The sequence below is a fragment of the Emericellopsis cladophorae genome (assembly GCF_022114955.1).
Source record: "Emericellopsis cladophorae strain MUM 19.33 chromosome Unknown NODE_6_length_900724_cov_123_231613, whole genome shotgun sequence".
Classification (NCBI taxonomy): domain Eukaryota; kingdom Fungi; phylum Ascomycota; class Sordariomycetes; order Hypocreales; family Bionectriaceae; genus Emericellopsis; species Emericellopsis cladophorae.
In genome coordinates this window covers 52858-79741 of record NW_026250931.1, presented here as the reverse complement: position 1 = coordinate 79741, position 26884 = coordinate 52858, and the positions used below count along the sequence as shown (strand labels likewise).

At 56.6% G+C, this 26884-nt stretch overlaps 11 protein-coding genes across 11 annotated transcripts; 5 read left to right on the top strand and 6 right to left on the bottom strand.

The window, feature by feature from the left end:
- Nucleotides 1–108: 108 nt before the first annotated feature.
- On the top strand, nt 109–3862 carry J7T54_001580 (uncharacterized protein; the record flags this gene model as incomplete). Its single annotated transcript, XM_051503591.1, has 4 exons — nt 109–514; nt 569–801; nt 856–2590; nt 3234–3862. The coding sequence occupies 4 exons, from the start codon at nt 109–111 to the stop codon at nt 3860–3862; spliced, it is 3003 nt and encodes a 1000-aa protein (XP_051364560.1).
- Nucleotides 3863–4256: 394 nt separating this feature from the next.
- Nucleotides 4257–5232, bottom strand: J7T54_001579 (GPN-loop GTPase 3-like protein; the record flags this gene model as incomplete). Its single annotated transcript, XM_051503590.1, has 2 exons — nt 4257–5114; nt 5185–5232. The coding sequence occupies 2 exons, from the start codon at nt 5230–5232 to the stop codon at nt 4257–4259; spliced, it is 906 nt and encodes a 301-aa protein (XP_051364559.1).
- Nucleotides 5233–8455: 3223 nt separating this feature from the next.
- On the top strand, nt 8456–9013 carry J7T54_001578 (uncharacterized protein; the record flags this gene model as incomplete). The annotated part of the gene is made up of 1 exon (XM_051503589.1): nt 8456–9013. One exon carries the CDS (start codon nt 8456–8458, stop codon nt 9011–9013), a length of 558 nt encoding a protein of 185 aa, XP_051364558.1.
- A 750-nt stretch (nt 9014–9763) lies between these two features.
- J7T54_001577 (uncharacterized protein) lies at nt 9764–10828 on the top strand (the record flags this gene model as incomplete). Its single annotated transcript, XM_051503588.1, has 1 exon — nt 9764–10828. The coding sequence occupies one exon, from the start codon at nt 9764–9766 to the stop codon at nt 10826–10828; it is 1065 nt and encodes a 354-aa protein (XP_051364557.1).
- Nucleotides 10829–11401: 573 nt separating this feature from the next.
- Nucleotides 11402–12796, top strand: J7T54_001576 (uncharacterized protein; the record flags this gene model as incomplete). The annotated part of the gene is made up of 1 exon (XM_051503587.1): nt 11402–12796. One exon carries the CDS (start codon nt 11402–11404, stop codon nt 12794–12796), a length of 1395 nt encoding a protein of 464 aa, XP_051364556.1.
- Nucleotides 12797–14411: 1615 nt separating this feature from the next.
- J7T54_001575 (uncharacterized protein) lies at nt 14412–15716 on the top strand (the record flags this gene model as incomplete). Its single annotated transcript, XM_051503585.1, has 1 exon — nt 14412–15716. One exon carries the CDS (start codon nt 14412–14414, stop codon nt 15714–15716), a length of 1305 nt encoding a protein of 434 aa, XP_051364555.1.
- Nucleotides 15717–16468: 752 nt separating this feature from the next.
- On the bottom strand, nt 16469–17571 carry J7T54_001574 (pyridoxine 4-dehydrogenase; the record flags this gene model as incomplete). Its single annotated transcript, XM_051503584.1, has 3 exons — nt 16469–16834; nt 16893–17464; nt 17520–17571. The coding sequence occupies 3 exons, from the start codon at nt 17569–17571 to the stop codon at nt 16469–16471; spliced, it is 990 nt and encodes a 329-aa protein (XP_051364554.1).
- A 1445-nt stretch (nt 17572–19016) lies between these two features.
- On the bottom strand, nt 19017–20767 carry J7T54_001573 (tubulin-specific chaperone; the record flags this gene model as incomplete). The annotated part of the gene is made up of 2 exons (XM_051503583.1): nt 19017–20142; nt 20199–20767. The coding sequence occupies 2 exons, from the start codon at nt 20765–20767 to the stop codon at nt 19017–19019; spliced, it is 1695 nt and encodes a 564-aa protein (XP_051364553.1).
- A 247-nt stretch (nt 20768–21014) lies between these two features.
- Nucleotides 21015–22045, bottom strand: J7T54_001572 (Peroxisomal multifunctional enzyme type-like protein; the record flags this gene model as incomplete). Its single annotated transcript, XM_051503582.1, has 3 exons — nt 21015–21775; nt 21829–21877; nt 21926–22045. 3 exons carry the CDS (start codon nt 22043–22045, stop codon nt 21015–21017), a joined length of 930 nt encoding a protein of 309 aa, XP_051364552.1.
- Nucleotides 22046–22433: 388 nt separating this feature from the next.
- Nucleotides 22434–23957, bottom strand: J7T54_001571 (uncharacterized protein; the record flags this gene model as incomplete). The annotated part of the gene is made up of 2 exons (XM_051503581.1): nt 22434–23302; nt 23357–23957. 2 exons carry the CDS (start codon nt 23955–23957, stop codon nt 22434–22436), a joined length of 1470 nt encoding a protein of 489 aa, XP_051364551.1.
- Nucleotides 23958–24673: 716 nt separating this feature from the next.
- On the bottom strand, nt 24674–26820 carry J7T54_001570 (Cytoplasmic dynein 1 intermediate chain-like protein; the record flags this gene model as incomplete). Its single annotated transcript, XM_051503580.1, has 2 exons — nt 24674–26647; nt 26698–26820. The coding sequence occupies 2 exons, from the start codon at nt 26818–26820 to the stop codon at nt 24674–24676; spliced, it is 2097 nt and encodes a 698-aa protein (XP_051364550.1).
- Nucleotides 26821–26884: the final 64 nt, after the last annotated feature.

Sequence of the window (26884 nt, the reverse complement as noted above, 5' to 3'; positions counted from 1 at the left end):
GGTTCACACACTCCGGGCTGTAGCGGCTTCACGACGGCCCGCCCGCGACACGACTCGTCTGCGCAGCACCGTTCGCATTGCACCGATTTCCCGTTACCTGTGGCCGCCATGGCGACTACTGCCTCTCACAATGGTCACCAACAGCACATGCCTTCTGGGTCGCACGGCCCAGTACCAGGGTCGCCCACTCTGACGAACCCCGACATGATTCTGCCCGATTACGAGATGCCAGACTCCCCCGAGGCGCTGCCACAATCAGTGATCACATCATGGAGGGACCCGAACCTGGGTCAGTTGGACTTTCAACTGCACTCGCAGCACGATCACGGGTCCATGCCAACCACGACACCCATTATCTACGGCAATGGAACAATGTTATCAGATATTGGCGAGGTCACAGAGGTGGAAAGCAACGCCGGTACAGGGCCAAGGAGGGCCTCGTCACGATACTCTGCATACACCAACACCGAGACATTTGGTGGCTCGCCCACACTGCTGAACAAGGGATTTCAGCGTAGGTCAAATATGGATCGCGAACGAAGGTCTTCGGTGGACTCGACAAGCACAGTCACCACGCAGCGAATTGCGTTTGGCGACTTTGATGACTCCATGAGCGTTGGGGATAGCTGTTTCCAAGGCGACGACGAGGAGAGTATGGCATCCGAGTTTGTCGAGGGTACGCATCCGAACCAGGCACGAGTAAGATCACAGCATAAAAGGGAGGGAGACGTCAAGTACGCCACGACGGACATAGGCCAAAGAGCAGAGCAAATCCTGGCCAATGCCAAGCGCAGGTTGACGGTAGGCTTGATTCCTCCATCAGGGGAGACATGTAATGGCTAATGCGAAGATCAGGCAATGGAAGGCAATCTGTCCCGTGCAAGGAGCTCGTTGAGCTATTCGGATGGCTCAACGCCGTCCCCCCAGCTGGGCTGTTCTGCTAGTGCGATACGAGACGGAGCTGCTGCGACATCACTCAGTCACTCCAGGATCAAGAGTGAAGATGGTATTGGTGACTTGAAGCAGCTGCCAGCGTTGGCGCAAAGGTCGGCCAGTGCCATGGGCGCCGCTGGAGGCTACCGGCAGCCGTCGCTGCGTACCAAGCAAGCAGAGGCCGAGCTTCCTCCATCGCGACTTGCGTACGGCATCTCTCAACATCCCTTGGATACTACACTGGAGCCGCTGAGCGAGGACGACGACGAACAGCAAAGCTCGGGACCAACCAACAGCGCACGCAATAGTATGCGTGATAGTCACTTGATTCCGTTCCTGCTCAGTCCGACGTTTGGTGCGGACCCTGATCGAGGATTGACCAGGTCGGCTTCAGTGGCGCAGATGAGGGACATTCAAGATCAGATGCAGGGCCTCCGCGGAAAGATCTCGACGCTGAAACAGCAAGCAAGGGCTGATAGCCTCAAGCGACGGAGTCTTCAGAGTCTCCGGACTCCAAGCCCGTTCACCCACGCTCGCTGGGATGGCGGTTACGTCGGCACGCCCTCATTTGATTCGAGCAGTTCATCTCGTGAGGGCACGCCGACGGGGTTGCGTACGACCGAGACTCAGCCCCCCATGCAAGAAATGAAAGGACCCGAAAAGGATGAGCCTGCTGTGGGCAATGTGCAGCCTGCTGATGAGATGGCGCCTTCGCCAGAAGAAGTGACAGTACCTCAACATCGACCAGCTTCTGTACCACCTGTGGCAGCACCGTCGCAAAACGACGACGAACCTCGCCCGCATGACTTCACCGATGATGCCAATGATGATATGCGCACGGACAACGGCGATTCCGATGCCTCGAACGAGGAGGAGGAAGCCTTTGATGACGCCCGAGCCGAGGTATCAGATTGGGGGAGTGAGAGCGGGGAGTCGACGTATCACGACACTTTCCAGCACCAAGTCTCGCATGAGGATCGCGAAGATGCTTTCGACTACGAGCATTTCTTCCTCCACTCGGCTCTCGGCAGTATCAGCCGTCAGCACAGGGAGAGCGACTCTGAAAGCGATGTTTCTGACGACTCTGTCTCAACGACGCGGGGACCCATTCCCACCCCTTCGAGCATGTCTTTCCGCTCAGCCATGTCACGGAAGAGACAGAGCGTGGATACTACAGCTTCGGACGACACCTTTGCAACGGCGAACGAGGGTCGCGCTAGCCGCAGCTCAACCTTCAAGACTGAGCTGGGCTTAGGCATAGACAGCTATGACGAGCTGCCGCCTCTGGAAGAGGAACGCAGCAACGCCGGGGATGACGCTCAGATGAATGAGATGCCCAAAAGCAGGCAGAGGCAGAACTCGGTGCTCTACCGTCCGACCAGCGCTGCGCAGGCCGATCGCCTGCACCGGCCCTCCATCTCCTCCTTCGAGTCCACGGGAACGAATCGCAGCTTCCCCCTTGTGAACAAGGCCAAGCTTCATGGCGGTGTCCTTACGCCAGGGGGATCTCCAGATCCTATGTTTACCAAGATGTCAGAGGCTCTCATGAACGACACCACCCGTGCCCTTGGCAACGGCGACTCAGCAATAGCCTTGCGGAGTCTCCACAAGGACGACCAGTTCATGGTTGAGCGGCTGGTGGCCAGCATTGGAAAATGTGCCCTTGGGCTCAGTGAAGCCTCTATGGCCAGTACCGAGGCACGTGTCTTGCGGCGCAGGATGGACGCGGCTCGCCGCATATTGGAAGGCTTGGATGACCCTTGATGCATAGCAGCGCAGCGCAGCCAACGACAAGTCGTGCTTTTACAGCGTTCATATACTTTACGGCGGGAGGGAGCCTGTGTATTTGCTTAGGGTCTGTTTTTATTTCTTGTACATGGCTTTTCGGATTCGCGATACCCCTTGTTCTTTGCTCCACTACTAGATGGGGCCTCACCAGGCGCGTCCATTATGAAACGCGAGTACGTACTTTCAGCGGTCCTATGACCGTCATGACAATAAGAATAATGTTTATCGCCTCTTGTAATTGTCCTGCCAAACATCGCCCAGACTCACCCAGCTCAGGTACCTTAGTTTGCTAGTTTGGGACTAGTGCCTTGCGATTAGTGACTGACCAGCACCTGACGATCCCCGGACAGAAGCCCCACCAAGGCTTCACCGCGACAAGGTCTAGTCCCAGTGGCCTTTGATCCTTCCCACACCGCCAAAAGACCCTTGAAAACGCGACAGCACGACGCGATAATTGAAAGCCCTTGGCTTTGGCTCCCCCATCAAGCTAAGCTGAATTGTTCTGAAAATAGCAGTCTGTCATCGAGAGGCAGAGCACGTCCACCCTGCCACGATCCAGCCGCGCCGCATCCAGTCAACAGCGACCACGATATATACAGACAGCACAAGCGAATCCACAAACGCGAGCGCCGCCACCCCTGGCATGGACTTCCTCACCCACCAGGCGCTCTCGCGCATCCTCCCGCCCGACGCCTACGCTTTCGTTCAGACCAATATCCTCCACCCGCAGTCGCAGTTCCAACTGCTGCTCAAGCAGAGCACCGTGGTCGCGACCAACGCCGTCTCGGCGACCCTCCCGTACCTCGACCCACTGATTGAGCGCGTGTCCGATGCGCTGCACGACAACTCGGGCGCCGTGGGCGTGGTGGTGGCGCTGGGCGTCATCACGGCCGTGGTCATGATCATGAACTGGATACGGCGGCTGATGATGTGGTGGGCGCGCTTCACCATGGTCCTGGCGTTTTACGCGGCCGTCGTTGTCGTGATTGCCATTGCGTGGGAGAGGGGGCCCGCGCGGTCGCTGCGGGACGTTGTGGTGGTCGCGTCCAAGATTGTGGGCTACCTGGCGTCGTTGCGGGAGGTCTGGGTGCAGGAGTACGACCGCTACGAGAGCCAGGGCAACCCGAGGATGAGGAGGTAGTCAAAGGGGGACGGTATTGCTATTCTTTTTTTTTTTTTTTTTTCTTTGGTTAAGGGAGGGCGCTGGACGTTGTTTACTGGGAGGCGGCTCCAAGAGACGCCGTGTTGAAGTAGGAGACACCGCAGGGGAAACTTGGGTACAACATGCCGGGGTAACAGCACTGCATTGTGATTATGATAATGACGAACGCGACAATGAAGGACATGAGGCTTCATCAACGTACATAAAGAAGACATTGTCGTCCTTCTTTTGGGTGATATTTGATCCATTAACTCTCGACCAGACAGACCATGCCCAGACGCCCCGCTATGCAAGAAAGACAAGAACTTTAAGAAAAAGAAAAAAAAAAGGCCCACTCAGCAGCACCATTGACGACCGGCCTCGAAAGCTAAAACTACTCCTCATCTCCCTCCTCAAAGTCCTCGTCCTTGGGCTCCTTTGGATCCTGCGCCTCGTGGAACTGGATGCAGTCATCGATATAGCTCAAGATGGCAGCCACGCTATCCTCATTGGTCACATCCAGCTTGAGATAGTTGACCATGCTGAAGTTTTCAATCAAGCCGGCCACGGCGCGGTTCAGCTTCCGGAAGGACGTGCCCTTCATGACCTGGTCCTTGTCGTCAGGTCGCTTAAACTCGTCGTCGGCGTCCTCCTCGCCGGCGCGGAGTCTGCGCTCGTGCTCGACGGGGTCGTCGTCCATGAGCGCCGTGTCGGGCGTGAGGAACTTTTTCATGTCCTTCTTCTTGACCTGCCCCTTGACGAGGTCCATCTTGCTCAGGACGTTGATGTGGGGTACCTCGAGCATGAGCATGGCGCTCATGGCGCTCAGGGTGCCGGCGAAGAACTTGGCCCTGTCGACGACAAAGGTGGCCTCGAGGAGGTACACGGCCGCCATGCGCACGTCCAGGCTGCCCGGCTGGCTCAGGAAGCGCATGAGGGTCGGAAGGATGGGGATGTGGGTGTACAGCTCGATCTGGCCCGGCATGTCGAAGATGATGAGGTAGTCCTCTGTCAGCCCGTCCAGGCTCTCTGTCAGCCAGTCAAGGTTCTCCATGAGGAACTCGAAGCAGTAGATCAGGCCGCCGTTCGGTCCGAGGCCGACTTCCTCCATCGCGTCGTGCAGGGAGATGAGGTCCTTGATGTCGAGGTCAGGCTGGTGCTCAAAGGACTCGGCGGCCGGATCGAGGTTGACGTAGAAGGAGGAGCGGCGGTTGAGGTTGAGATGGGTGATGAGGGCGGCGCAGAACGTGGACTGTCGCGGAGCTTCATGTTAGCAACGCTGCGCGCAGGAGAGTGTCGAACGCCGTGGGGCTTGTGTGTACCTTTCCCGCGCCTGCGGGCCCCATGACCATGGTGCCGAACTTGCTCATTGTGGGATCTGTGACTGCGCGCTTGGGCAAATGGGTGCGAGGGAGAGGCTGCGCTGGTCGCGGAGAGCGGGTTGGTTGTCAAAAGAATTATCGATGGAGTTGGGCTGCTGGTGCTAGTACCATCCGTGGTGGGGGCCCCGCAGCTGTACAGGGTAGTCGGGAGCTCCAGGATGGCCTCGGGCCTGCCAGAGTCCGGTCTAGACACTGAACTCAACAGACTCAGGTCCAGGGAGATATTTTCCGGCAATATTTTGGATAGAGAAGAAAATAAAGAAGACAATAATCGATGCCTCGCTAGATTCGAAGTAGACAAATACTTGCACTGACCCGAGCGCATCATTTCTGGCAGAAGCGTACCAGTTGCACAAACAGGCAGATCGATCCAGATTCCAGAATCTGATGCGAGCCCAGGAATTTCTCGCATACACGAGAGCTTACCCAGGCTTTGTGCGAAGCGGCACATATTTCTGAATAAAGCAGCCACGATAGTTTGCAGGTCGATTCCTGCACGACCGAGAGGGGGATCTCAGGGGGGGTAAATTAACATGCATGTCTCCGTTGCCGGCAGATTATAGCCATTCAATCAATGAAACCGAACATGGTTTGCGATTCAGGCAGGGAGGGAGGTGCATATTCGCTGCAGACCCAACTCATCGAACAATAGGTTGGGGGCAGACGCCAGCGTGGTGGAGGATATCGGATACAGGACAAGAAGAGTGGATGAATACCGCCATCCCCAAGATGTGATTGGTTTCCGGGGTTGACAACAGTCCTACTCTTTCCTGGCCATTTACGAGTGGATTGTTTCGAGCAAGTGTTACGTCATGTGTCAAGTTACGTGCCCGCGGCCGCCCGTTGAAGGTTGTGAACATGTGCGAGGGTTGCGAGGGTTGCGACCTTGAAGCCATCGGACCATGCCTGGTAGGCTATGCGCTTAGCTTGTTTGGGACAAGGTTTGGCAAACCAACCACGCATGAGCAATTTGTCAAATGCCCATGATACTACATACGTATGTATGTGGATGGCAATGTCTGACCCCGTCGCGGTCAATGGACTCATTCAGTACCACATTTTACCATTGTTGGGCGGATCGATCATGCCGCGCCAAGATCGTACCGCTGAGTGCGTCATGACAAATGGTCGACAGCACAAGCGAGAGCGCCATTTCGCCAACCGTACAGCGAGGAGGTAGGATCGTAGGCTTCGCAGCTGGACCGTGGGACCGCGGGATGTGGCTCGGCGCAGGTCCACAGGCGAACAAAGTGCAGCTACCGCCAGGGAAGCCGGAGGATCCTCCTTGAAACGGCAACTTGTTGAAGAAGTGTAAATGCGCGTCCGACAAATGACAACTGTCACAGTCAGCCTGTCATGCAGCTGCTACTCCCCAGAGTCAGGGACTCGGGGCCGCAGGCGCCAGCGAGTAAGTGTGAAGGTGTGCCCGTTTGCTCTCCGTCCCTCCTCTGTAAGAGAACAAGAGGGGCCGCGGATCGATATGGGCCTGATCAAGGTCATCAATGGCGTCCTGAATGGCTACATGGACTGGCGCAGTGCGACTCTGCGAAGAGAGAGTCAGGCAACAAGGGAGGTTGATGGTCGTCGGGCGAGGTGGAACAAGCCCCGCTTTGTGAGCGAAATGACCAATAGGCGCTTGACGGGATCGCTTGCTAGTGCTGTTAGCGGGCAATCCTCATGGGGTCCAGGGGCGGGCGCTAGTTCTTTTTTGGTGGTCAATAGGCCAGCCGCCAGCCCCTTTTCGACAACAATATCAAGCTCGTCAGCGCACAATAGCAACATGAAGCAGGCCCATTCCCCCAGCAGAGCTTGTCTGCCTGCTTGATCGACCTTCGTATCGGCGTGCCGGAGCAGGGATGGGATCTCATCTGGCCTATCGTACATCCACACGCACGCTCAGACTCTACATAGTGGTACGTGTCATGGATGCTCTGCTGAACTGGCGAGAAGGGCCTTGTCGACTGTTCAATGTTGGCAACCACCCGTCCGGCACCCGAATTAGCACACGCTCTCGTGGAGAAGGGCAGACAATGCTTAGACATGGCGTTCGGAGCCGGTGAGCAGCACGCCAATGGGCGGTAAGGGCGTCCTCTCCATAGGCGCTACTGTACCTGATTCATATTCTCGGGTCCATGGAGGGTGTGCTGGCCACACACTGTCGGGCCCCGCGAACGCCTGCCACGAGCACAGGTAACCTTGCCCATGCGTCCGCCTTCATTTGCTAGCCTAGGCTGAATACAGCTCCCGCCTGCTGTCAATGGCATTCGCGCACGGCGGTACCCGTCTCGCTGGCAGATCAGAGGTCGTGGGCGGGATCTATACTTTTTAATTTTTTAATTTTGTTTTTTTGCGAAAGCACGAGCCCTCAATGTGAGCACGGAGCACGCATGAATCGCTGTTGCGCGCCGTGCGTTTGGGAAACGACAAGTCAGTCTACGCTTCCCAGACCCATACGTGCTTGCCCTCAGTCAAATGGACCAGCTACTGTGTGTTTGTTAGGCAGAGACGTGTTTGAGAGGGAAAAGGTTTTTTCTGCAAACCGAGAACAGGGGATAATGGATCATCCTATTGTCAAGCGAGACGGGCCGTGGGTCGCTCATATTCTGCTCCGAACCGCCCGCGTCTGTCTCACTGCATCGATCCATTCCACCTGAATGGCCTCATGATGGACAGCAAGCTTTTTCGCATATTCTAGGCCATCCCTCCTACAACCTATACCGTTTCTTCATCGCACCCACAACTCGTATTCCAGCATTAAGTTCTTTTCTTGGCCCAACCGCTTCCTAGTTCGTCTAACTCTGGCACACTTGGTCCTCACACCCGAACCTTAAAACCTAGCGCCTGTCTTGATCTGATCTACACACCTATCGTGCAGTCCTCGAGTTTGACAAGCTGTGGCGCCATACTTCACATCGCACCACGCCATCCCGGCCGACTACTGCTGTTGCCGCAAGTGAACCGCGCAGTCGGCACCATATCCGTCACACTGTGACAGGCGGTTACTCAAGGTCTCTCAGGCTGGCCGGCCGTGTCTTGGGACATCGACTAGACAAAAGTTTCCCCATAGCTTCCATCCGGGTCTCAGAGTTTAATCTTGCAAACTTCCCATCTCGCTCAAGAGTGCTTCGACAAGACATCGACGACGACAAAGTCATCGTGGGCATCACTTGAAGAACCAAAGCCTGGCTTCACACGCAAGGCCACCAACACAATGGGTACCTCAAATCACAACCAGTCAAACATCCCCCACCTCATTCTACCCAAAGACTCCTCATACAATATCATGTCCCCCGAGCACGTCTCACCGCCACCATACAACACACGGCCTCCACAGGTGGATTTCTACACGCGGCCTCTCACAACAACCGCGCTGGAGGGCGATGAGCTGGACGACAGCACCATCTCACCACTTACGCTCCGCATCAACACCTCCATCAACATCCTCAAAAACAACAACCTCATCTGCCTGAGTGACTCGCCCGCCAACCACGCCACCGCCATCGCCGACGCTGTCACCCAGGCCATCCAGAAGCACAGCTCTGGCAACTGCGGCATCCCCATGATCGACGGTAACGGAAATCCTCGCCCAGTACGTATCGATATCGATGCCGGAATGGTCACCGACGGTGTGGGCAACGTCGTTGGCTCCGAGAGCATTGTGCTAGAGGTGCTACGGCAACGGGGCGATATGAAGCGGCAGCGGGAAAGCCCAGCAGCCCCTTCGCGTTTTGTAGACGAGAGCTCAAAGAGGAGGCGGTCACATTCGTAAATGGCTTTTGTATTCTTTGTTGGGCATTCTAGTTTGTTTGGTTACAAAATTTGAGGACAGCATTAGACCGATGTTAAGGGCAGAGGTTGCGTTATTCTTTTCTCTTGGGGGTTTTCATCATACGGGTACACGACTGATGAAACAAAATAAATCGGATTTTCATTTCGTACGCCCGCCTCAGATCTTTGTCCAAGTCGGAGATTTTGAAGTAATGCCGTGTACTCAATGACAGACGCAACTGTCAACCCAAGTAGGGTCGTCCGTCCCTCCTTTCCTTCGACTCGGGTCCTTCATATCGCGTGGTTTGGCTTCCCTGATGAACCTGCCACACACACAGCTGGCCAAAGGTCAGCTGGGCTGATATTAGCGTGCATCTACTAGATTGTGGCGGCTCGCTTTGACAATCCTGGTCCCGTGTGGTCGTTTGGGGCTGTGGGCTGAACACTGCACTTCGGAAACAAGCAGGACCATGATCGGACTTTGCATTGAGCTGGGCTCTTGACTTGGAAATAGCAAGAAAGCAACATTGTTTGCCTCAACTGGCCAAAAGACAACTGCTCAGATACCTACCCCAAAGCGCCCATATCCACATTTCCCCTCACGATAGTAGCTTCGGGACGTCACCATGTCTTCCAGCGACTTGAAGAATATAGGCTAAATTGCCAGTCTATGCTTAAGATCCCGAGCTGAGAATCGCCAAACACCAACAAAACACGCCTCGTTCCACAGAAAGTAGGTACCAATCGCACCATGCCCGAACTTCCCAACATACGCTGGGGCATTATCGCTACGGGCCTCATCTCCTCCTGGTTCGTTGAGGACATTGTTCGGACCGATCGCCCGCCCCCCCAGGCGACGCATACCATCCGAGCCATTGGCTCCTCCTCGCTCCAGAAGGGCAAAGACTTTGTCGCCAAGCACATTCCTCAGACGTCCCCCACCATCTACGGCTCTTATGAGGAAGTGTACAATGACCCCAACGTCGATGTGATCTACATTGGCACGCCACACGCCTTCCACAAGAAGAACTGCCTCGATGCCATCTCCGCGGGGAAACATGTCCTCTGCGAAAAGGCCTTCACGCTGACTGCTAAGGAGGCCAGGGAGGTCTTTGAGGCTGCCCGGGCCAAGGGCGTCTACGTGATGGAGGCCATGTGGACAAGGCACTTTCCCCTCATCAAGGCCATGCAGAAAGTCTTGCACGAGGAAAAGGCCATTGGCAAGGTGCAGCGGGCATTCTGCGACTTTGCCATCTTCCAAGACATTGCCTCCAAAGGACCCGAATCACGGTTGAAGAATCCAGCCCTGGGAGCTGGCAGTCTGCTGGATATCGGTATCTACAGCTTGACCCTGACCATTCTAGGTCTGGAGCCGGCGTTGGGAAAGAAAGGGGCAGCAGAGACGCCGGCTGTGAGGGCCATCCAGTCGCTCTCCGATGGCGTGGACGTGAGCACCGCAGTGCTGTTACTCTACAAGGACGGGAGACAAGGCATTGCCACCTCGCACAGCGACCTCAAGTCAGGCGACGATTTTTGCCGCGTCGAGGGCAGTGAGGGCACGTTGATTGTCCATGGCCCGGCGGCGTCGGTGCCCAGCTCGTTCACCGTCGTGAAGAGGGGCGGCGGGGAGAAGAAGTACGAGTTTGAGAGGCCAGGAAGGGGCTTCTACTGGGAGGCTGATGCGGTGGCGGTGGATGTCCAGCAGGGGAGGACGGAGAGTCTTGTGATGCCGTGGAGTGAGACCATTCGGTTCATGGAGATTATGGATGAGGTGAGGAGGCAGGGTGGTGCCAGGTTTCCCCAAGACGAGCGGTAGCCATAGTTATGCGCGGAAGCGTGAGACCTACCGGGTAGGCAGACATTTTACAGTGCTTATTTACCGTGTGCACAGTTTATAAACGGTACGGTAGGTATGGGAACCAAAGGGCCATGCGAGCCTTGAGCAAAGTTCTTCATCTCTCACTTCTCGCCTCCTCTTTCTGGAGTCTGGACCGCCGCACCATCTCGCGAAGCATCAACTCTAGCTATTCCGCATCGGCACCCCGTGATAACGTCCGAGGAGCCAACACGATAAGATCCGCATTGGCCTTAGCCCCTGATCGCTCCTTCCATCTTCACCAATAGCATCACTCAATTCCACCCACGGCACCCACTCCTCAGCTCGGAGCTCCAAAGCTTGAACCCTTCCATGATGGAACTCGACCCGGCCACCCCCACCGAGGTGCGTGTCCCGCACCGTTGTACGTATAATGTACCTTGAGAGCAGTAGTCCATCCCCTTCTTGTCCAGGACGGCTGTCACCTCGCCAATTGATCATTTGTCGCCAGTCGAAACCGTCAGAAGCCACCCACCCATTGTGACTCCTGCACGGAGCAGCTAGCTCGCCAAGATGGCCAACCTCTCCGTCCGCAATCTGACGATCCATCCCCTCGAGCTCCTCACCATCGATCGCTTCGAGGGGGCCAAGGAACAGACTGGCGATCTTCTGACCAACACCCTGGGCACCGTCAACTCCTTTCTTAACGCAACCGAGTTCAAGACCACGCGCACGGTTGCCAAGGGCGAGCCCCACAAGCAAGACAAGGTCAATGTCACCATTGACCCCTTCAAGACCAAGGAAACCAATGAGCGCACCGCGGACCCCAAGAAGGAGGTGATCCGGCTGGTGTTCAAGACGGTCGGCCACAAGTACGAGGTCGACGTGCCCAGCGCCGACACCAAGAGCACGGTCATGAAGAAGCTGGACGGCGGCAAGCTCGAGCTCACAGCCGTCTACGTGCCCACCGGCGCCCTCCTCGCCGTCTTCTCCTCGGCCAAGCTCGACGCGTGGATGAAGGAGCTCGACAATGACTGGCCGCTGCAGACGCTCTCCATCCCCGGCACGCACAACTCGCCAACTTGCTACAAGGCCCTGCCCTCCGTGCGCTGCCAGGCGGTCGGCGTGCCGGAGCAGCTGCGCAACGGCGTGCGCTTCCTGGACGTTCGTGTGTCCGCCGACCCCGAGGACCAGAACCTCGCCCTCGTCCACAGCGCCTTCCCCGTTTCCCTCACGGGGACCAAGTGGTTCGGCGACATGTGCGACGACATTTACGATTTCTTGCAGAAGCACCCGAGTGAGACGGTCATTATGAGCGTGAAGCGCGAGGGCACCGGCAAAGGCACGGACCAGCAGATGGGCAACCACTTGAAGAAGAACTATGTCGACAAGAAGCGTGACTTTTGGTGGACGGAGCCAAAGGTACCCCGCCTTGGCGAGGCGCGCGGCCGCATCATTATCATGCGTCGCTTTGGGCTGAGCGAGGAACTCAAAAAGTGCTGGGATGGCCGTGGCTTCGGCGTCGACGCCGCGGCCTGGCCGGATAACTGCGAGGACGGCCACATTGGCGGCGGCCACATTCGCGTGCAGGACTTTTACGAAATCTCGGAGACGCAGAACGTGCAGAAGAAGATTGACTTTGCACGTGGTCAGCTGGAGCGTGCCGCGGAGCAGAACTTTTCCCTCGGGCACAAGGACAAGACCCCACCCTTCTTTGTCAACTTTCTCAGCGCCAGCAACTTCTTCAGCGCGAGCTGCTGGCCGGAGAGGATCGCCGCCAAGGTCAATCCGTCGGTTGTTGAGTACCTGTGCATCAGGCACGGGGAGGATGGCAAGGGGCCAAGGAAACTCAAGGTCGGCACGGCGGGCACTGGTATCGTGGTCACTGACTGGGTCGGTGCGAACGGCGACTGGGACTTGATTCGCTGCGTTGTTGGCATGAACGCAAGACTACAGATGAAACGATAGACATGGCATATGATGTAGACACGAAGCGATGCATAGACGTAAATATGATATTCAGTAAATCGTATCAGGCTAATTGGTGACTGTGCAGCGAGTTAGCACCGATCTCTTAATTACAATGTACAACAAAAGCGATGAGAGGGGCTTTCATATCAGTTCTCCAAGGTGAAAAAGTGTTCGTCACGATGAACTCAGATAGAGCTAATAATAGGATCATCATGAAAGCGAAGGGCTGTAAGGAAGTGTTGAAACGTACCATTGAGTCAAGCCTGGCTGACTAGACAAGCGGTCCCGTTTTCTTACCTGGTAGCTGGGTTAGCAACCATTTCGACAAGTTCATCCTAGCAAAAATGTGTAGAACTGCCCAAGTCGAACTGGCCGTCGTTAGCAGTGTCCCAAGAAGCACCGACGTGTGAGACGTACTGACTATCAGAAGGTGATAAAGTATGTTCATTTCCACCAGTTCAAGACTGGTGATCAAACAGTGTGAATACGTTTCAGCTCATCACGGTAGCAGCGTGAAAACTAGAAGGGATCGTGTTTGATATTGTATTACCTAGGCGGCAGCAGGTTAGCTACAGTCCCCTTGACAACTGGTACTCAAAAAAAAGTCCACAATAGGTGTCACAATCAGGTGACGAATTATCATCAATAGCTCACACCAGTCTCCCACCACAAGGTTTGTACGCCTTGCTGTCTAGGGCGGGAGGTGACGTGGCTCGATTATGTCCGCCCGTTCGTTCAATTTATCGTCATTTGGTGTGTGGTGGGATGCTTTGTCGTGGTGGATGAAAATTTACCTGTCGAGGTTTCTGGTCAGCATTCGTGTTTGACGAGAAAAGTGGCAGAAAGGACAGTAATGGTAGATCTCTGGTCAGACAAGGCTGAAACTAAAAAGCACAAACTCCACATGATATTTTAAGAATGAGGAATCCCTGTGTGTCAAAATCTTCATCATACAGAGGAAGTAACAAGCAATGTACGCAAACAGAAAGCACCAACCTTTTGGAGTTTGTCAAGCAAGCACGCATCCAAGTGGTCTCCAACTTGGCAGGATTGGGAAAAATTCTAAGCAGTCTATTAGCAGCAGGTCTTGAAAAGATTGAGCTATAGAATGCAGTAGGGTTCGATTCGCTCAGACTAATTCTAGAGATAATTGAGTCCCCATGGTTTTGTAGGATTTGGATTGTTCGTGGAAAAGTATTCATCAAGGAATTGATTAAAGGTAGAATGGCTGTACTTACAAGTAAAAGTCGCTCTCCGTATGCGAAAACGCATCGGCGCACACACTTGTGTTGCCTCTGCAGTGGGAGCTGAGAGCGGAAGCTGTTGGGAGAGGAGAGAACGAGGTTGCAAGAACCCGAAAAAATTCCTGGTGACAAGAAAAGGTAACACGATTCGCGCTAGATCGAATTGAGGAAAGCGTTCTATTGCCCTGCAGTGTGTGGCTGCGTGGCTGTGCAGACCGGAGCTAGTGTGGCGAATCCGGTTATCGCCGCAGCGGCGGTTGATAAAGCGCCAGTTCCCCCAAAGGTTCCCCAAGGTCCCTCCACGCTCTCCCTCCATCAAGCAATCGGTCCCTCATCCTTGAGAGAACCACCAAACCAACTTCATCAAAATGGCGTCCGTAGGGGCGATGTGGGGTCCGACGACCCTACGTCTCCTACGTGTCGCAGTGTCTAGAACCGCTGCCGCGGTTCGGACCGCCACGAAACCTCTCCAGGGTCAAGTCGAGCACATTACTCTCCGAACAAGAACACAGCCGATTCATCCTGCCGCTCTGTTGAAGCAGCAAAAGCGAGGTGCTCGATGGTTTTCGTCAAACACCGCCAGGAGTGTCAACCGCGTTATCCGGCGATACTTTACGTCCGAAGCCGGGGGCGTCCCACGACTCGATCGATCCAAGCTTCCTTCGTCGAATACCTCTCGTCGAGTAGCGCAGTTCTCCGGGCGAGCTCCGTTTGCGAACACCCTTCGACCGAACCTCACAGGCGGGGCGTTGCCCCGTACGGCTAGCGGATATAGCTTGGGTGGAGGTGCGCGGTACTTTTCGCATGGGCCAGCTGCACCGGCACAGGTCGTGCAGAATGTGTCCCAGGCGATGCGCGCGTTCTTCATCTCCGGCCAGAAGTTGCGGTACGATGGCACGAATGCGCGTGGCGATCGCCAATACCGCAGCGTGTCCGACGTGGAGGACCGGGCCATGCGCAAGTTCGCGGGCGTTCCATTCCAGGCAGCCGGCGCCTATGTCGACTTTCAGACCACTCCCGAGGTCACCGCCCTCACCCCCCTGGCCGCTGCCATTACCAACAATGGTGGCTTCCAGGCAGAGGCTGTCGCTACCGAGACCACCCTGGAGACAGACGGCTTCCTCGACACACTCTCTGCCGACTTCGGTCGTACGTTGAAGAACCTCACGGCCATACACGCCGATCTTGCAAGGCTCAAAGCACTCGGCGGCATGCCTGTAACGCTGGAAGGCCATGGCGTGATCCGGGTGCGCTTTCCTGGTGTAGATGCCTATACAGTCGAAGCCTTGTGCGCGGAAGCTGGCATTCAACGTGGCGTTGTCGGAGAGGACGCCAACTTTGGTCGCGTGCCAGACGCTCCTATCGCTCTCCACTTCCCGTGCGCTCCTGGTACAGACAGGACCATCTCCTCGCCGGGAGGGTCTGCGCGCGCCCTGGACGATTACGAATTCGATGATGGTTTGTCATCTCTCAGTGACGACTCGTTTATTCATCAAGCATTCGTCGAGGAAGCAGATGACAATCCTTGGCTCTCGGACTCGGATTCAGACGGATACAAGTCAATGTCCCCACCGTTGAGTTCAGGCCAGCATGTGTCGACGGAGTTTGAAGGTCTAGAGGGCATATATCGGTTTATCGAAGAGTGCGATCGCGGGCGGGACCGATTTCGTTGACGAGAAGAAGAAGCATTGTACGTTTGGATACCACGGATAGCGTCGTTCGAAGATACACACTCCCTCAGGCGCGGTGATGACTCGCGTCTTCTTTCCTACTAGTTTACGTAGTGAATTTTATGTGCAAGGAAGAGCAATTGCCGCAATTACCTTTGATGTGCATGTTTCTCGTGTTGCCGTGCACGTCCAGGGTTGTGTGCCTTGGGTGCGTCCGCTTTCGGAGTGAGCAAATGTGTGTTGGTTGCAAGATCTTGAAGACGCATGCCGAACAGGATCAATGATGCGCAGAGGCGATCGCATTGGTCTTGTTGGGTCATGGCGACGATCACAATTGTGTACAGAAGGGAGGCGGGACATGGCGGCACAAGCGTCGAGACCAGATCGTGGGGCGGGCAAACCTCGGAATGTTCACTACTGGGACGCTATCCGTACCCAAGGTACCTTACTTTTCGTCCCAGTGCACGCGCTTCCAAATTTTGTTCACCTTACCTCAACATCAGAACTTGAAGACTTGACACTGACATCGCAGCTTGTCTCTCTATGCCTAGGCGAATGGTAAGTCGACACATTTCTGCTCATAACCTTCATATGATGTCATTCTTTTTAAGAATTCTGCAATGCCCAATCGCCCTGTATGGCCGGTGTGTGGACAACTTCCAGCTGATCCTCCATGAACCCTCTACATCGTACCAGTTGATCACTTCCGCCAAAATCGCATGCTGACCACAGCTCGTCTGTACAGATCGCCCGCTTCAGATCGTGGTAGGAACGCCGGGGGGGTATCGGCCGCCCTTGACCTCGAAGTTTGCCAACAGCTTCTCGATCTCCTGGAGGTCCGCTCCATCGAGTTCCACGACCGTGCTGTTCTCCTTGACTCGGGACGCTGTTGTCGACCCAGGGATTGGGATGATGAGTGGCATGCCTTCTTTCTTGCCGATGCTTCGAACCCACGCAAGCGCCAGCTGCGCAGGCGTGCAGCCCTTTTTGTCGGCCACGGCTTGTATCTGATCAACAAGCTTCAGGTTGTGCGCCATGGCGTCGTCTTGGAAACGCGGGAGCGACCCGACCATGCCCAGATGCTTGGCATCCTCTGCGCTCCTAAAGCGGCCGGTAAGGATCTGATGCCATGTTAGCTAGCTATTGGACGTTTTTTGAAAAGTGAAGTAGAGAACGTACGCCGCGTCCAATGGGCGAATATGCCATTAGGAGGATGTCGTGCTGCGCACATGCTGCCGCCACACCGTTTTGCAGGGTGTCCTGGGAGAACATGCTGAGCTCGACCTCGGCCATGGCAATCTTACAGGTCTTGGTGGCTTCGTGGATGGTCTCAGCGCTGCACTCGGACAGGGCGATGCCCCCAATCTTGCCGGTGTCGACGTACTCCTCCTGCAGGACGCGCAGCGTCGTGGCAAGCGGCACCATCTTGTCCCTCCTGGCCAGCCCGAACACGTCGAGCTTCTTCTTGCCGCCGAGCTGTGCGAGTATGTTGTCGACTGACTTGCGTATGAACTCGGGCGACCCGTCAGGGACAAGGGTCTTGGTGTCTACGCCGCCCTTGATGACGAGTGTCACCTTGTCCGCGTCCTCTGGATACTCTGTAAAATACTTGTTGAGCAGGGTCATGGAGTTGTACTCGGGCGTGCCGTAGAATTCCCCGCCATTCCACAAGTTGGCGCCCGAGTCGAGAGCTTGCTTCATGGCTTCAATCGCCTGCGAAACGGGCACCGGGTTGGGACGCCATGTGAGGCCTGCTCCGTTAGCACGGTGAGGGAGCATTTATTGTGACGAGCGGCGAGAAGTTACCCATGAGACCATATCCGATGGGGCCAAGGGACCCGTGGGCGACTTGAGTCATTTTTGCAGTGGAATCGGAAGTTGTCGGCTACGGTGATGATAGCTATGTGTTTTGAAAGGTCGAGACGCAGTAGTCTAGGCGAAGTGCTTATTCCCGGATTCTCAGGGCGACATATACATTACCAGTGCAACAGACTCCAGTGAGTACAGTCTGCGTGGTGAATGATATCATGTGCTCGGGGTTAGCGTCAGGAGTGGGCGACTATGCCGAGTGCTACTGCCTGTTACTGGCTGGCCAGTCTCTATCGGAGATATCAGACATCTTTAAGTGAGCATGTCCGAGCGGGCGGAGGAGCGGAGTCAATGTTATCTGTAATCGCATGTCTTCCCAAAGGCAAGTAAACTTTCGTTCACAACTCTATCAAGAGCTCTTCTTCCTGAGATGACGATAATGCTGCTGATGCTGCAGCCGTGTCTTTCTCACCAGGTTCTTCTTGCCTCAGTGGCGCTCTCTTGTCATCCTGGCCCTTGACAATACATCTAGGATCGGGAGCAGACTTCGGGTCTGACGTCTTGCTTTCAGCACTGGCCTGGCTTTGCAAGGCTGGATCTTCAAATTCTGATACATGCGCCATGCTTCTCCCATAAGAATGATCCTCCAGCCCAAGAGTAGCAGGGTTCTGCTGATTTGGGAGCGGTGAAATATCCCAGGCTTTATATTCGTGTACTCTATCCATGGACGTAGCAAACTGTGTCGCCTGCAGTACTGGCTCACCGGCGCTTGCTTCTCGCTTGGCCACGGACGCCATGCGCGCCCGGCGACCCCTGATATTGTGAGTACGTATCGCATCGAAACGGGAGGCTCGTTACTTGTGCATTGGTTTTCTCCTACTCTTCTTCCTTTGTGTAGTAGACCTTGCTGTTCCTGGCCTTGTTTGCTCGAGGTGCGAATCGGCCTTCAGCTCTACCACAAGTCCCTGCGCGCTGCAGTCTTCGTCCGGCACATTGGGGTTCTGATCGGAAGCGTGGCTCCTGCCCGAAGAATTGTTGAGTCGAGCGTCCTTCTCGAGAGAATCCGCACGCGATAGCGGAGGCATCTTGGGTTCGTCGCTTGGGTCTTCGGGCGAAATGCATAATTGCAAGCTCCGTGGTGCTCTGCCATCGTCCCTCGAATCCACGACTCCGAGGTCGACCGTTCCAATCATCTCTTGGGACGTCAGAGAGCGCGGATGTCCTCCGACCACAACGCCCTCGGGGAGAAGGTCCACTGGTATCAGGGGGACGACCCGGCCTGACTGAGGGCGGGTGATGGTAAAAAGCGGCCGCGAAAATACCATGGCGCGCTTCAGGAGGTCTCGTCTATTGTGAAGTTGCTCGGCTAGTCAAAGCCGATTTGTCCTTGAGTAGACATGGAGCTGTGGTCGAGCGACTCGTCATGCGTGTGTAGAGCCCGGGCTTCATGCACACACGCACGACAGTTTGTTTGCAGCCAGCAACAACAACGCTTCAGACACGTTCTACACGTATCACAGCATCCAGCCCATCAACACAATACCCCAGCTGTCGGGGCCCGTCCTTCAGCTCCACCTCGCGTCTCACCCATCGCCCTGGCCTTTCGCCGTCTCCTGCTTCGTCTTCTGCCCCATCTGCGTTGTCCTCGTCATCGCTGCTGTCGCCAGCCACATCCTCGTACCCGGCTACGGGGTCCCACTCGCCCGTTTCCCACACAAGCTTCATGCCCAAAGGCGGCAAACCGAGCAGTTTGCCGGCAATGCCCTTGAGGCGGTAAATATCAAACGATTTCGGCACGCGTGTCTCCTTTTCCACGTTTGCACCTCGAAGTACAATATTAACAAGACGCGCCTCTAGGAAGGCGGGATTGATCTCGTTTCGACGAACAATGTCCGGCTCCCCATATTGCTCGCAGAGCGACGTCCACCGTGGATGGCTCTTTTTAATCTCGGCCTCTTCACTTTCCGGTGCGGCGCCGAGCTGGCGCGCTATGCGGGACAGGTAAAACATCTCGGCGTTGGCCCGGTCGCTTGCCGAGACGGCCGTGTAGTTCAAACTTTTCAGGTCGGCCATGCGTGCAATGGTGAACATGTATGCATCCTCTGGCGACCCTGTCCCGTCCTTTGCGTCGGGATCAGGCATTTCATAGATGGGGTTGTGCGCGATGCGGAGGGCAGACAAGGAAGGGAAGTGCCCTGGAAGACTGTCGACGAACGACCATGAGCTGATCTGGTTGTAGGAGACGTCGAGGTACTGGATCGACACGGGGAAGACAGGGCCCGATGAGGATTTGGATAAGTTGTTGCCCTTAAGGTGCAGGCTCCGCAAGTTTGTGAGCCCCTGCAGACTGGATAAGTCTTCTAGCGATGTGAAGTCGTTGTACTCGAGGTTGAGGCTGGTGAGCGTCGAGGCGAGGGATGCGTAGTCCACCGACGGGAGGGACGAAAGCTGGTTTGAGCCGGCATTGAGTGAGCCTAGAGACGTGAATGCTGTGGCGACTCGAGTGATCTCGTGCCAATCCAGCAGTGTATCTTCCAAAGCGAGCTCTGTGACCCTGTCGAAGGCTTCGGAGCAATCATCCAGAGATTTGTCCTCCAGCACACCTTGAAGACGGTTGCCACTATCAACCATCATTAGCGCCCTGTCGCGATAGATAGATTGTGAGTAGCTACACACCTGAGGCTGAGCTCCCTCAGCGCCCCCAACTCGCGGCAGATGTGGACGACGTCTTGCACCTTCTCGAGCAGGTTCCGGCTGAGGTCCAGTTGCATGATGCTCGGGCACGTCTGCCCGATTTTCCCCTCCTCCTCGCGTATCCCCGCAACCTTCATGCCATCCAGAATCACAATCTTCAGATCTTCCAGCTTGGCGAGCTGTCGTTGAATCTTGTCGAATCCCATCTCTTGGGCCACTTTTGTCCCAAAGATGACAATCTGCCGGTCTGGGTGGTTTGGGTTCTCTCCGTCGGCGTCAGGGGCGTACTTCTCCCGGAGTGCAGAGAGGAATGGCTGCGGCTGGTCTGCGCGGCGCGTCGGACGGATAAAGGAGGCGGCTAGAGCCGATCTTGACGTTGTGGCGAAATAACGATGGCCCTTGTGAGAGCCATCGTGCTTCCCGCGGGTGTGGTCATCCCACTCGACGCCTAGCCAGAGGCCTGTGGTGCCCGCGACTTGGCCAACGTAGCGAACGGTGCAGAGCGCACCGTCGTAGGACAGGCGCTGGCCGACGTACGGTGAGTCTGACATGTTGTGATGAGTGGGAACAGGAGCTGCGAGCGGACACTGAAATGAGGCACGAGAGGCAGAAGTGGGCGGGGCAGCATTGAGCAACGCCAAGGAGACAGGCTGACAGAGTGACCGGACAGACACCGACTGATCAATCTACTTCCACGAGAATAACAACACGCGAGAATAGCAACAATTGAATAGATAGCATGCTCTTGATTCAGTAGATTTAAAGCAACATGGACACATATCTGCGTTGCTCAACAGCCTACAGCTTGCTCTTGGACTCCGCAACGACTCGGATCAGGGCGCGTCCGTTGGTCAAACAAGCCTTGCCCCCGTCGACCTGCGTCACGAAGCGAATCTCCTCAAAGTCCCCCTTCTTCTCGCCTGTCCTCCAGACCTGCGTCACGAGCTTGTCGCCCGGCTTGACGGGGCTCGCGAAACGAGCCTGGTACTCCTTGATGTTGGACGGGTCGCCGCCGCCCAACTTCTTGAGCAGCAGGTGCGATGTCGTGTTCCACGAGTAGAGGCCGTGCATAATGGCACCACCGAAGCCCATCTTCTTCCCTGGCTCGGGGGTGGCGTGGAGCGGGTTGTAATCGCCGTTGAGACGGTACAGCAGCGCCGACTCGGGCGTGGTCTGGTGCTCCAGGGTCGCGTCCGGGGCCTTGCCCTTGGGGGGAGGGAAGTTCTCGGTGGCAGGGCCCTTGGGGCCGCCCCAGTTGCCTTGGGCGATGAAGAAGGCCGAGCCGATCATGCGGGAGTAGACCTCGCCACTCTTGGCGTCCACGAGATCTGTCTGTGTCTCAACGACGGAGCCGGGGCGGCCCTTGTCGTAGACGCCGAGCACCTTTTGGCGGATCTCAAACTTGCGGTTCTCCGAGGTGACGGGGAGGGGCTTGAGGAACTCCATCTTGCGCTGCCCATCCACCACGCGCGTAGAGTCAAAGTCGGGCACATCGGGGATCTTGACGGCTTTCTGGGAGGCATAAAAGTCGACGACCTCGCTCGAGTCCTTCTTGAAAGCTGTCGGTGTCAATACCAATAGGACAGGTTGACTGCTGGGGAGCATGACGTACGAAGGATGATTGGGTAGGTCGGGAAGACGGCAAAGTCGGGGTGAAGTTCCTGCGGGAGTCAGTATGAGATGCGTCACCGTCGGAATGAAAGACTCACGTAGAGGAAGTGAAGCTCATCGGCCGTCGCGCCAATGGTGTTGGCGAAGAGTAGGACGTCTCGCTTGAGCCATGTCACCTCGACGGGCGGGTACTCGAAGCCAACTCCAGGTTCAGGCATGATGATTGCTGTGGTAGTTTCGGGTTATTATTGTTGTTGGCGTGATTGAGTTGAGGTGGAGGAGCAAAGGTCGACGATGCGACGAGGACGAGGCGGCTAAGTATCACATATGAATGGGATCAAATGGCACGTTGCCGAAGACAGCGAGGTCGGGCCAGCCGTAGCAGCTTGTTGGAGCTGTCAAGCCGAGGTTGAAGTGTGGGGAAGAAGGACTGGACAGGCTGACAGGTGCCGGCGCTCACCCTGGGGAGCGCTGCAGGGGGTGCGCTATGCCTTACCCTGTACCGCGCTACAGCCAGGCTTGGATGATCACGACAATGCTCCAAGGCCTAACGACTTGGGTGATTTGATGTGACTATTGATTCCACACATTCCAGAGTAAAGCCCTTCAACTAGGAAACGGTATCGACGCCGGGCTCTTGTACCCATTCTTGCCCACGGACCGGACGCCAAAGATGACATTGTCAATTGACAGCTCCACCGTCGTCTCCGCCACGTCCCCCACAAACGCGGCGTGCGTCCACTGGGGCGCGCTCGTCGGACGCCAGACAACCTCGTACCCTTCCACCTCGTCGTCGTCCAGCTTCGCCCACGACAGGCGACTGTCATTGTCCAGGCTCGCCGTGTCAATCGTCACGTTCTGCACTTGACCAGGCGCGTTCGCAAGGGACCACATGGCCGCCAGGTCCACCCTGGCCACGCGCGCAATGAAGTCGTAGTCGAGGAACTCCTCCAAGTCGCCGTACTGGACACCGTCCTCGACGCGCGTGTCCTGGTGCTGGTGGTCAAAGTTCTCGTTGGGCTCCGTGAAGCGCACTGCTGCACCATACCCCGCCTCCAGGAACGACCGATGGTCACCACCGCGGAGGAAGCGATCCAGACGGTAGATCATGGCCACCTTCATGTCCGTGTACTTGTTGGTGGCCACCTCGGCGATGAAACGGCCCAGGTTGCGCGCAGGCGAGTCGTTCTCGCCGCCAATAGTCAGTCTTGTACTCGTCTGGCGGTCGGATTCCGTGAGCGGGGGTCCCTGGCAGAACATGCGGATCGTGTGAGGCTCCTTCTCACCCCGCGAGCCGACTGAGCTGCCTACGAGGTCGACGTTGAGGACACCCTTAATGTTTGCGCTCTCGTTGCGGTATGTCTGCGCCATGAAGCCAGACCCGAAAAGACCTTGCTCCTCGCCGGCGACAGCAGCAAAGACCAGCGACGCACGGTGCTTGTGCTTGGCCATGACGCGCGCCAGTTCCATGGCGACTGTACGGGTCAGCATCATTCTCAAGTTCTCGCGCCCTGCCGGTTTCGACGTACCAGCTACACCAGATGCATCGTCGTTTGCGCCAGGCTGATCGTCCCACCAGTTCAAAATATCAGACACGCGAGTGTCGTAGTGGCCCATGGTGAGATAGTACCGGGTCGGGTCCTCGGTTCCCTCCAGGGTCGCCTGGACATTGCTGATCTTGACGGGTTCGGGGATCCGTGGGGTAGGTTGCTGGGTGTATCCGTTTGTCTCTACCGTCAGTCTGCCGTCCGACACCTCAGCATAGCGCTCGAATTCGGCGGCGATCCAATCCCTCGCTGCGCCAATGCCACGGGTGGTGTCATTCTGCGGGGAGAGCGTGTGGCGTGTGCCGAAGCTGACCAGCTTGGAGATGATCTCCTTGATGCGCTCAGGGGACACCTCGGCCAGGGCGGCTTGGAGTTCCTTGTCCGGGCGCTGAGGCTTGAGCAAGGACCCCGTGTTGTCCCCTGGTCCAGGGGGCGGCCAGTTGGCGTTGGCGCACGAGATGTAATTCTTATCATATGTGGCCACCAGAGGAGGGAAGGCCGGAGTCATCCCCTCGCGCGGATTGGCATTGGCATTGGCGAGGGGGAGGGCTAGAGTGCCCAAGGCAAGAAGATTGGCTCGCATAGTGTCCGATTTACGTGTGGTAGGGATCCGTGATATAGTAGAATCTTGTCTGGGTTCATCACCGGCTATATACTCTGTGGCATCTACAAGCATACATGCCTATCCCTCGGCCTATTGGTAATCAGAGGCGAGAGCATCTTCTACTTACCCCAACATCCTGGTCAAGCCATCGAGTAAGCTTATAGTAGCCTATCCGGCAGTCCCCCAACATCAACAGCCGGCCTCCAACCTCCTGCCCGATATGGCAGGTCGGCGCCGCAGGTCTGTGGTTGCTTTGGAGTCGCGGACAGAAGTTCATGATATCATGGACGGCATTGAGCTACCGGTAGTCTGACGCGGGGTGACCAAGGAGAGAGGCAAATTGCTTATGCGCCATGGGAGCTCGACGGGACGAGTAGGGAACTTTGTGGATGAGGATCATTGACTGTGTCCAAGCGCTTCTGGCGTTTCTGCCTACCCTGACTCGTTCCATGTGGCTACTCTCTGGGATACACTGCCAAAGCAGTTCATAATCGCTGGCAGAATAACTTCCAAGGCCGTCTTGATTCAATGCAGCGGCTTGCACATAACTGAAGACGCATGTCCAGGAGTTGTATTGTCGTCCACTCTCAGCGTTCGGGGTATAGTAAAAACAACGCCGTCTACCAGCCTTGTGTGAGATTCGCAGAAGCCAGCCAGCCACCCTGTCGCGCAGCGCAGCGCTGCTCTGCTCTGCCCTACACAACCATGGCTCCGTTGAGGCCGTGGGCATCCACCCGGTTCACTAACTTCTTCACGTTTGTCCAGTCCTCATGCTTGAGTCCCTCCTTGCCACCGAGCCCGCTCGCCACATCAAACACGGTCACGCACCCATCGATGCCGCCCGTGGCCAGTCGCTTGCCGTCATTCTGCTCCCAGGCCACCTTGTTCAAGCTCCTCGTCCGGCCCTCTTGGCGGGTCGTTGGGAGGATCCGGGCCACCGGCTCCTCGGTCTCGACCGCAATGTCCCACAGCTCCAGCCACCCGGCGCCGTCCACCAGGGCAAAGACGCTCGGCTTGACGGGCGACCAGCGTGCGTCGTACACCACGTCCTCGCGTACAAAGTCCATCAGGGGCGAAACGGTGCCGTCGCCTGTCCCCGTCGACGTCGCGGCGGGGGCACGTACCTTCCAGAGCTTGGCGCTCCAGTCCAGTGACGAGGAGAGGACCAGATCACCGAGGTCCACGGGTCCTTTGGCGGGGTGAAAGTCCACCGACATGACGGGCGCCGTGTGGCCCTTGTACGCAATCTTCCTGTCGACGCCTGCCTTGGCGCCAGCACGATCGTACCGGTGGCAGGGGAAGATGGTGCCCTCCTCGCTCCCACTGAGGAAGAATGTAGGGTCCGTCTGGGGGAAGGAGATGCAGGTCGGGCTGACGTCCTCGACGGCAACCTTGGCCTGGCTGGGATTCTTCAGCTCGAGAACCTCCTGAGGCTGGGCAAACACGTCCATGCTCCAGCCGCAGACCACACCGTCTGTGGAGCACGAGATGATGTTGTTGGCGTTTTGCGTGCCCACGATATCCACCGCATAGATGGGATGCGCGTGTCCGTTGCCGGTCAGAGGCGTCTTCTGCACAGGGGCAGCCTTGGCTCTCGTATCCCACAGCAAGACCTGCCCGCTGTATGAACCACCGAAGATCAGGTTCGGGTGATATGGCGAGAACTTGGCGGTGAGAATGTCCGACTGCGCGGTGAAGACGTACTCGGGCCTGTCTTGCATGTGCATGTTCCACACCTGTACCAGGCCGTCCGGCTCGTGGGGGGCCGTCGGGTTCTTGGTGTAGGATGCCAGGAGTAGCTCGCTGAACTTGGGCGAGAAGTCGATTCCGCTGACCATCCGCATCTTAGACCAACGCTCGTCGAAGAACTGCGCGACCTCTTTCACCCTGTGCTTGCCTCTCCCGCCAGTGTTACCCGTCTCGTCATCGTCCTCCTCCACATCTTGCCCGTGCAGTGCGTAGTCCGTGAGGATGTCATATGTGTCCTGGTCAAAGGCGCGCTCAATGACCTTTGTCGATTGCTCGAGAAAGTCGTAAAAGTCGTCCGATTGTACCACAGCCGACAGCTCCTCCTGCGTGAGATCTCGGGAAGGGAAATTCGCCGAGGTCGATGGTGCGCCCACCGTGCCTTCTGTGATGTACTCCTTGGCCGCCCTGAGCTCTTCCTCAATCTCCTCTTTGATCTTCTGACGCAGCTCTTCCTCCCGGTCACGCTCCCGCCTGCTGAGCCGCTTGTTAGGGGTAGTGGTGGTACCAGGGATGTCATCTATGTCCGACACGCCCGAGTGCGCCCTTGGCCGATCGGGACCCATCCATTCCTCGGTGGTCTGGACACCCTTGCTGTAGGTGAACACCTCCTTCACAGGCGACGGCGGGCATTCGTATACGGTCGTTAGGGCGACAGTCGTCAGGGTGGGCGGAGGCTGCGCCGGCGCCGGCGCCGGCGCTGGCGTCGGTACGGATGCCGGTGTCGATGGACCTGGCGTTCCCGGTACCAGAGTGCCTTCTGAGTAGGCGTTGCTGAGCTCGCCAGCACTGAGCACGCTGCTGGGTCTGCTGCCCCGACCTGCTGGCGAGCCAGCTCCCCCAGTCGATGATCCGGATGCCTTCTCGCCAAGGATGTCGTTGATCAGACTCTCGAGAGCGCGCCGATCGGTGCCGAGATTGAGCTGCTGTAGTTAGCTCTTGAACCTGCAGGCTTGTTTGTGGGAGGACGCACGTCGACCGCGCCCTCGATGCTTCCGCGACCCGCATTCGATTGCTGGGCACGCAGTTGTCTCTGCCGTTTCAGCTCGGCAAGCTTCGCCTGCTTTGCAACGAGTTCATCTTTGCGTTGTTGCATGTTCGAGAGCTCAAGACCCCATATCGGGGGGTGCGAGTTGGCGACAGAGCTTTGGCGGAAAGGG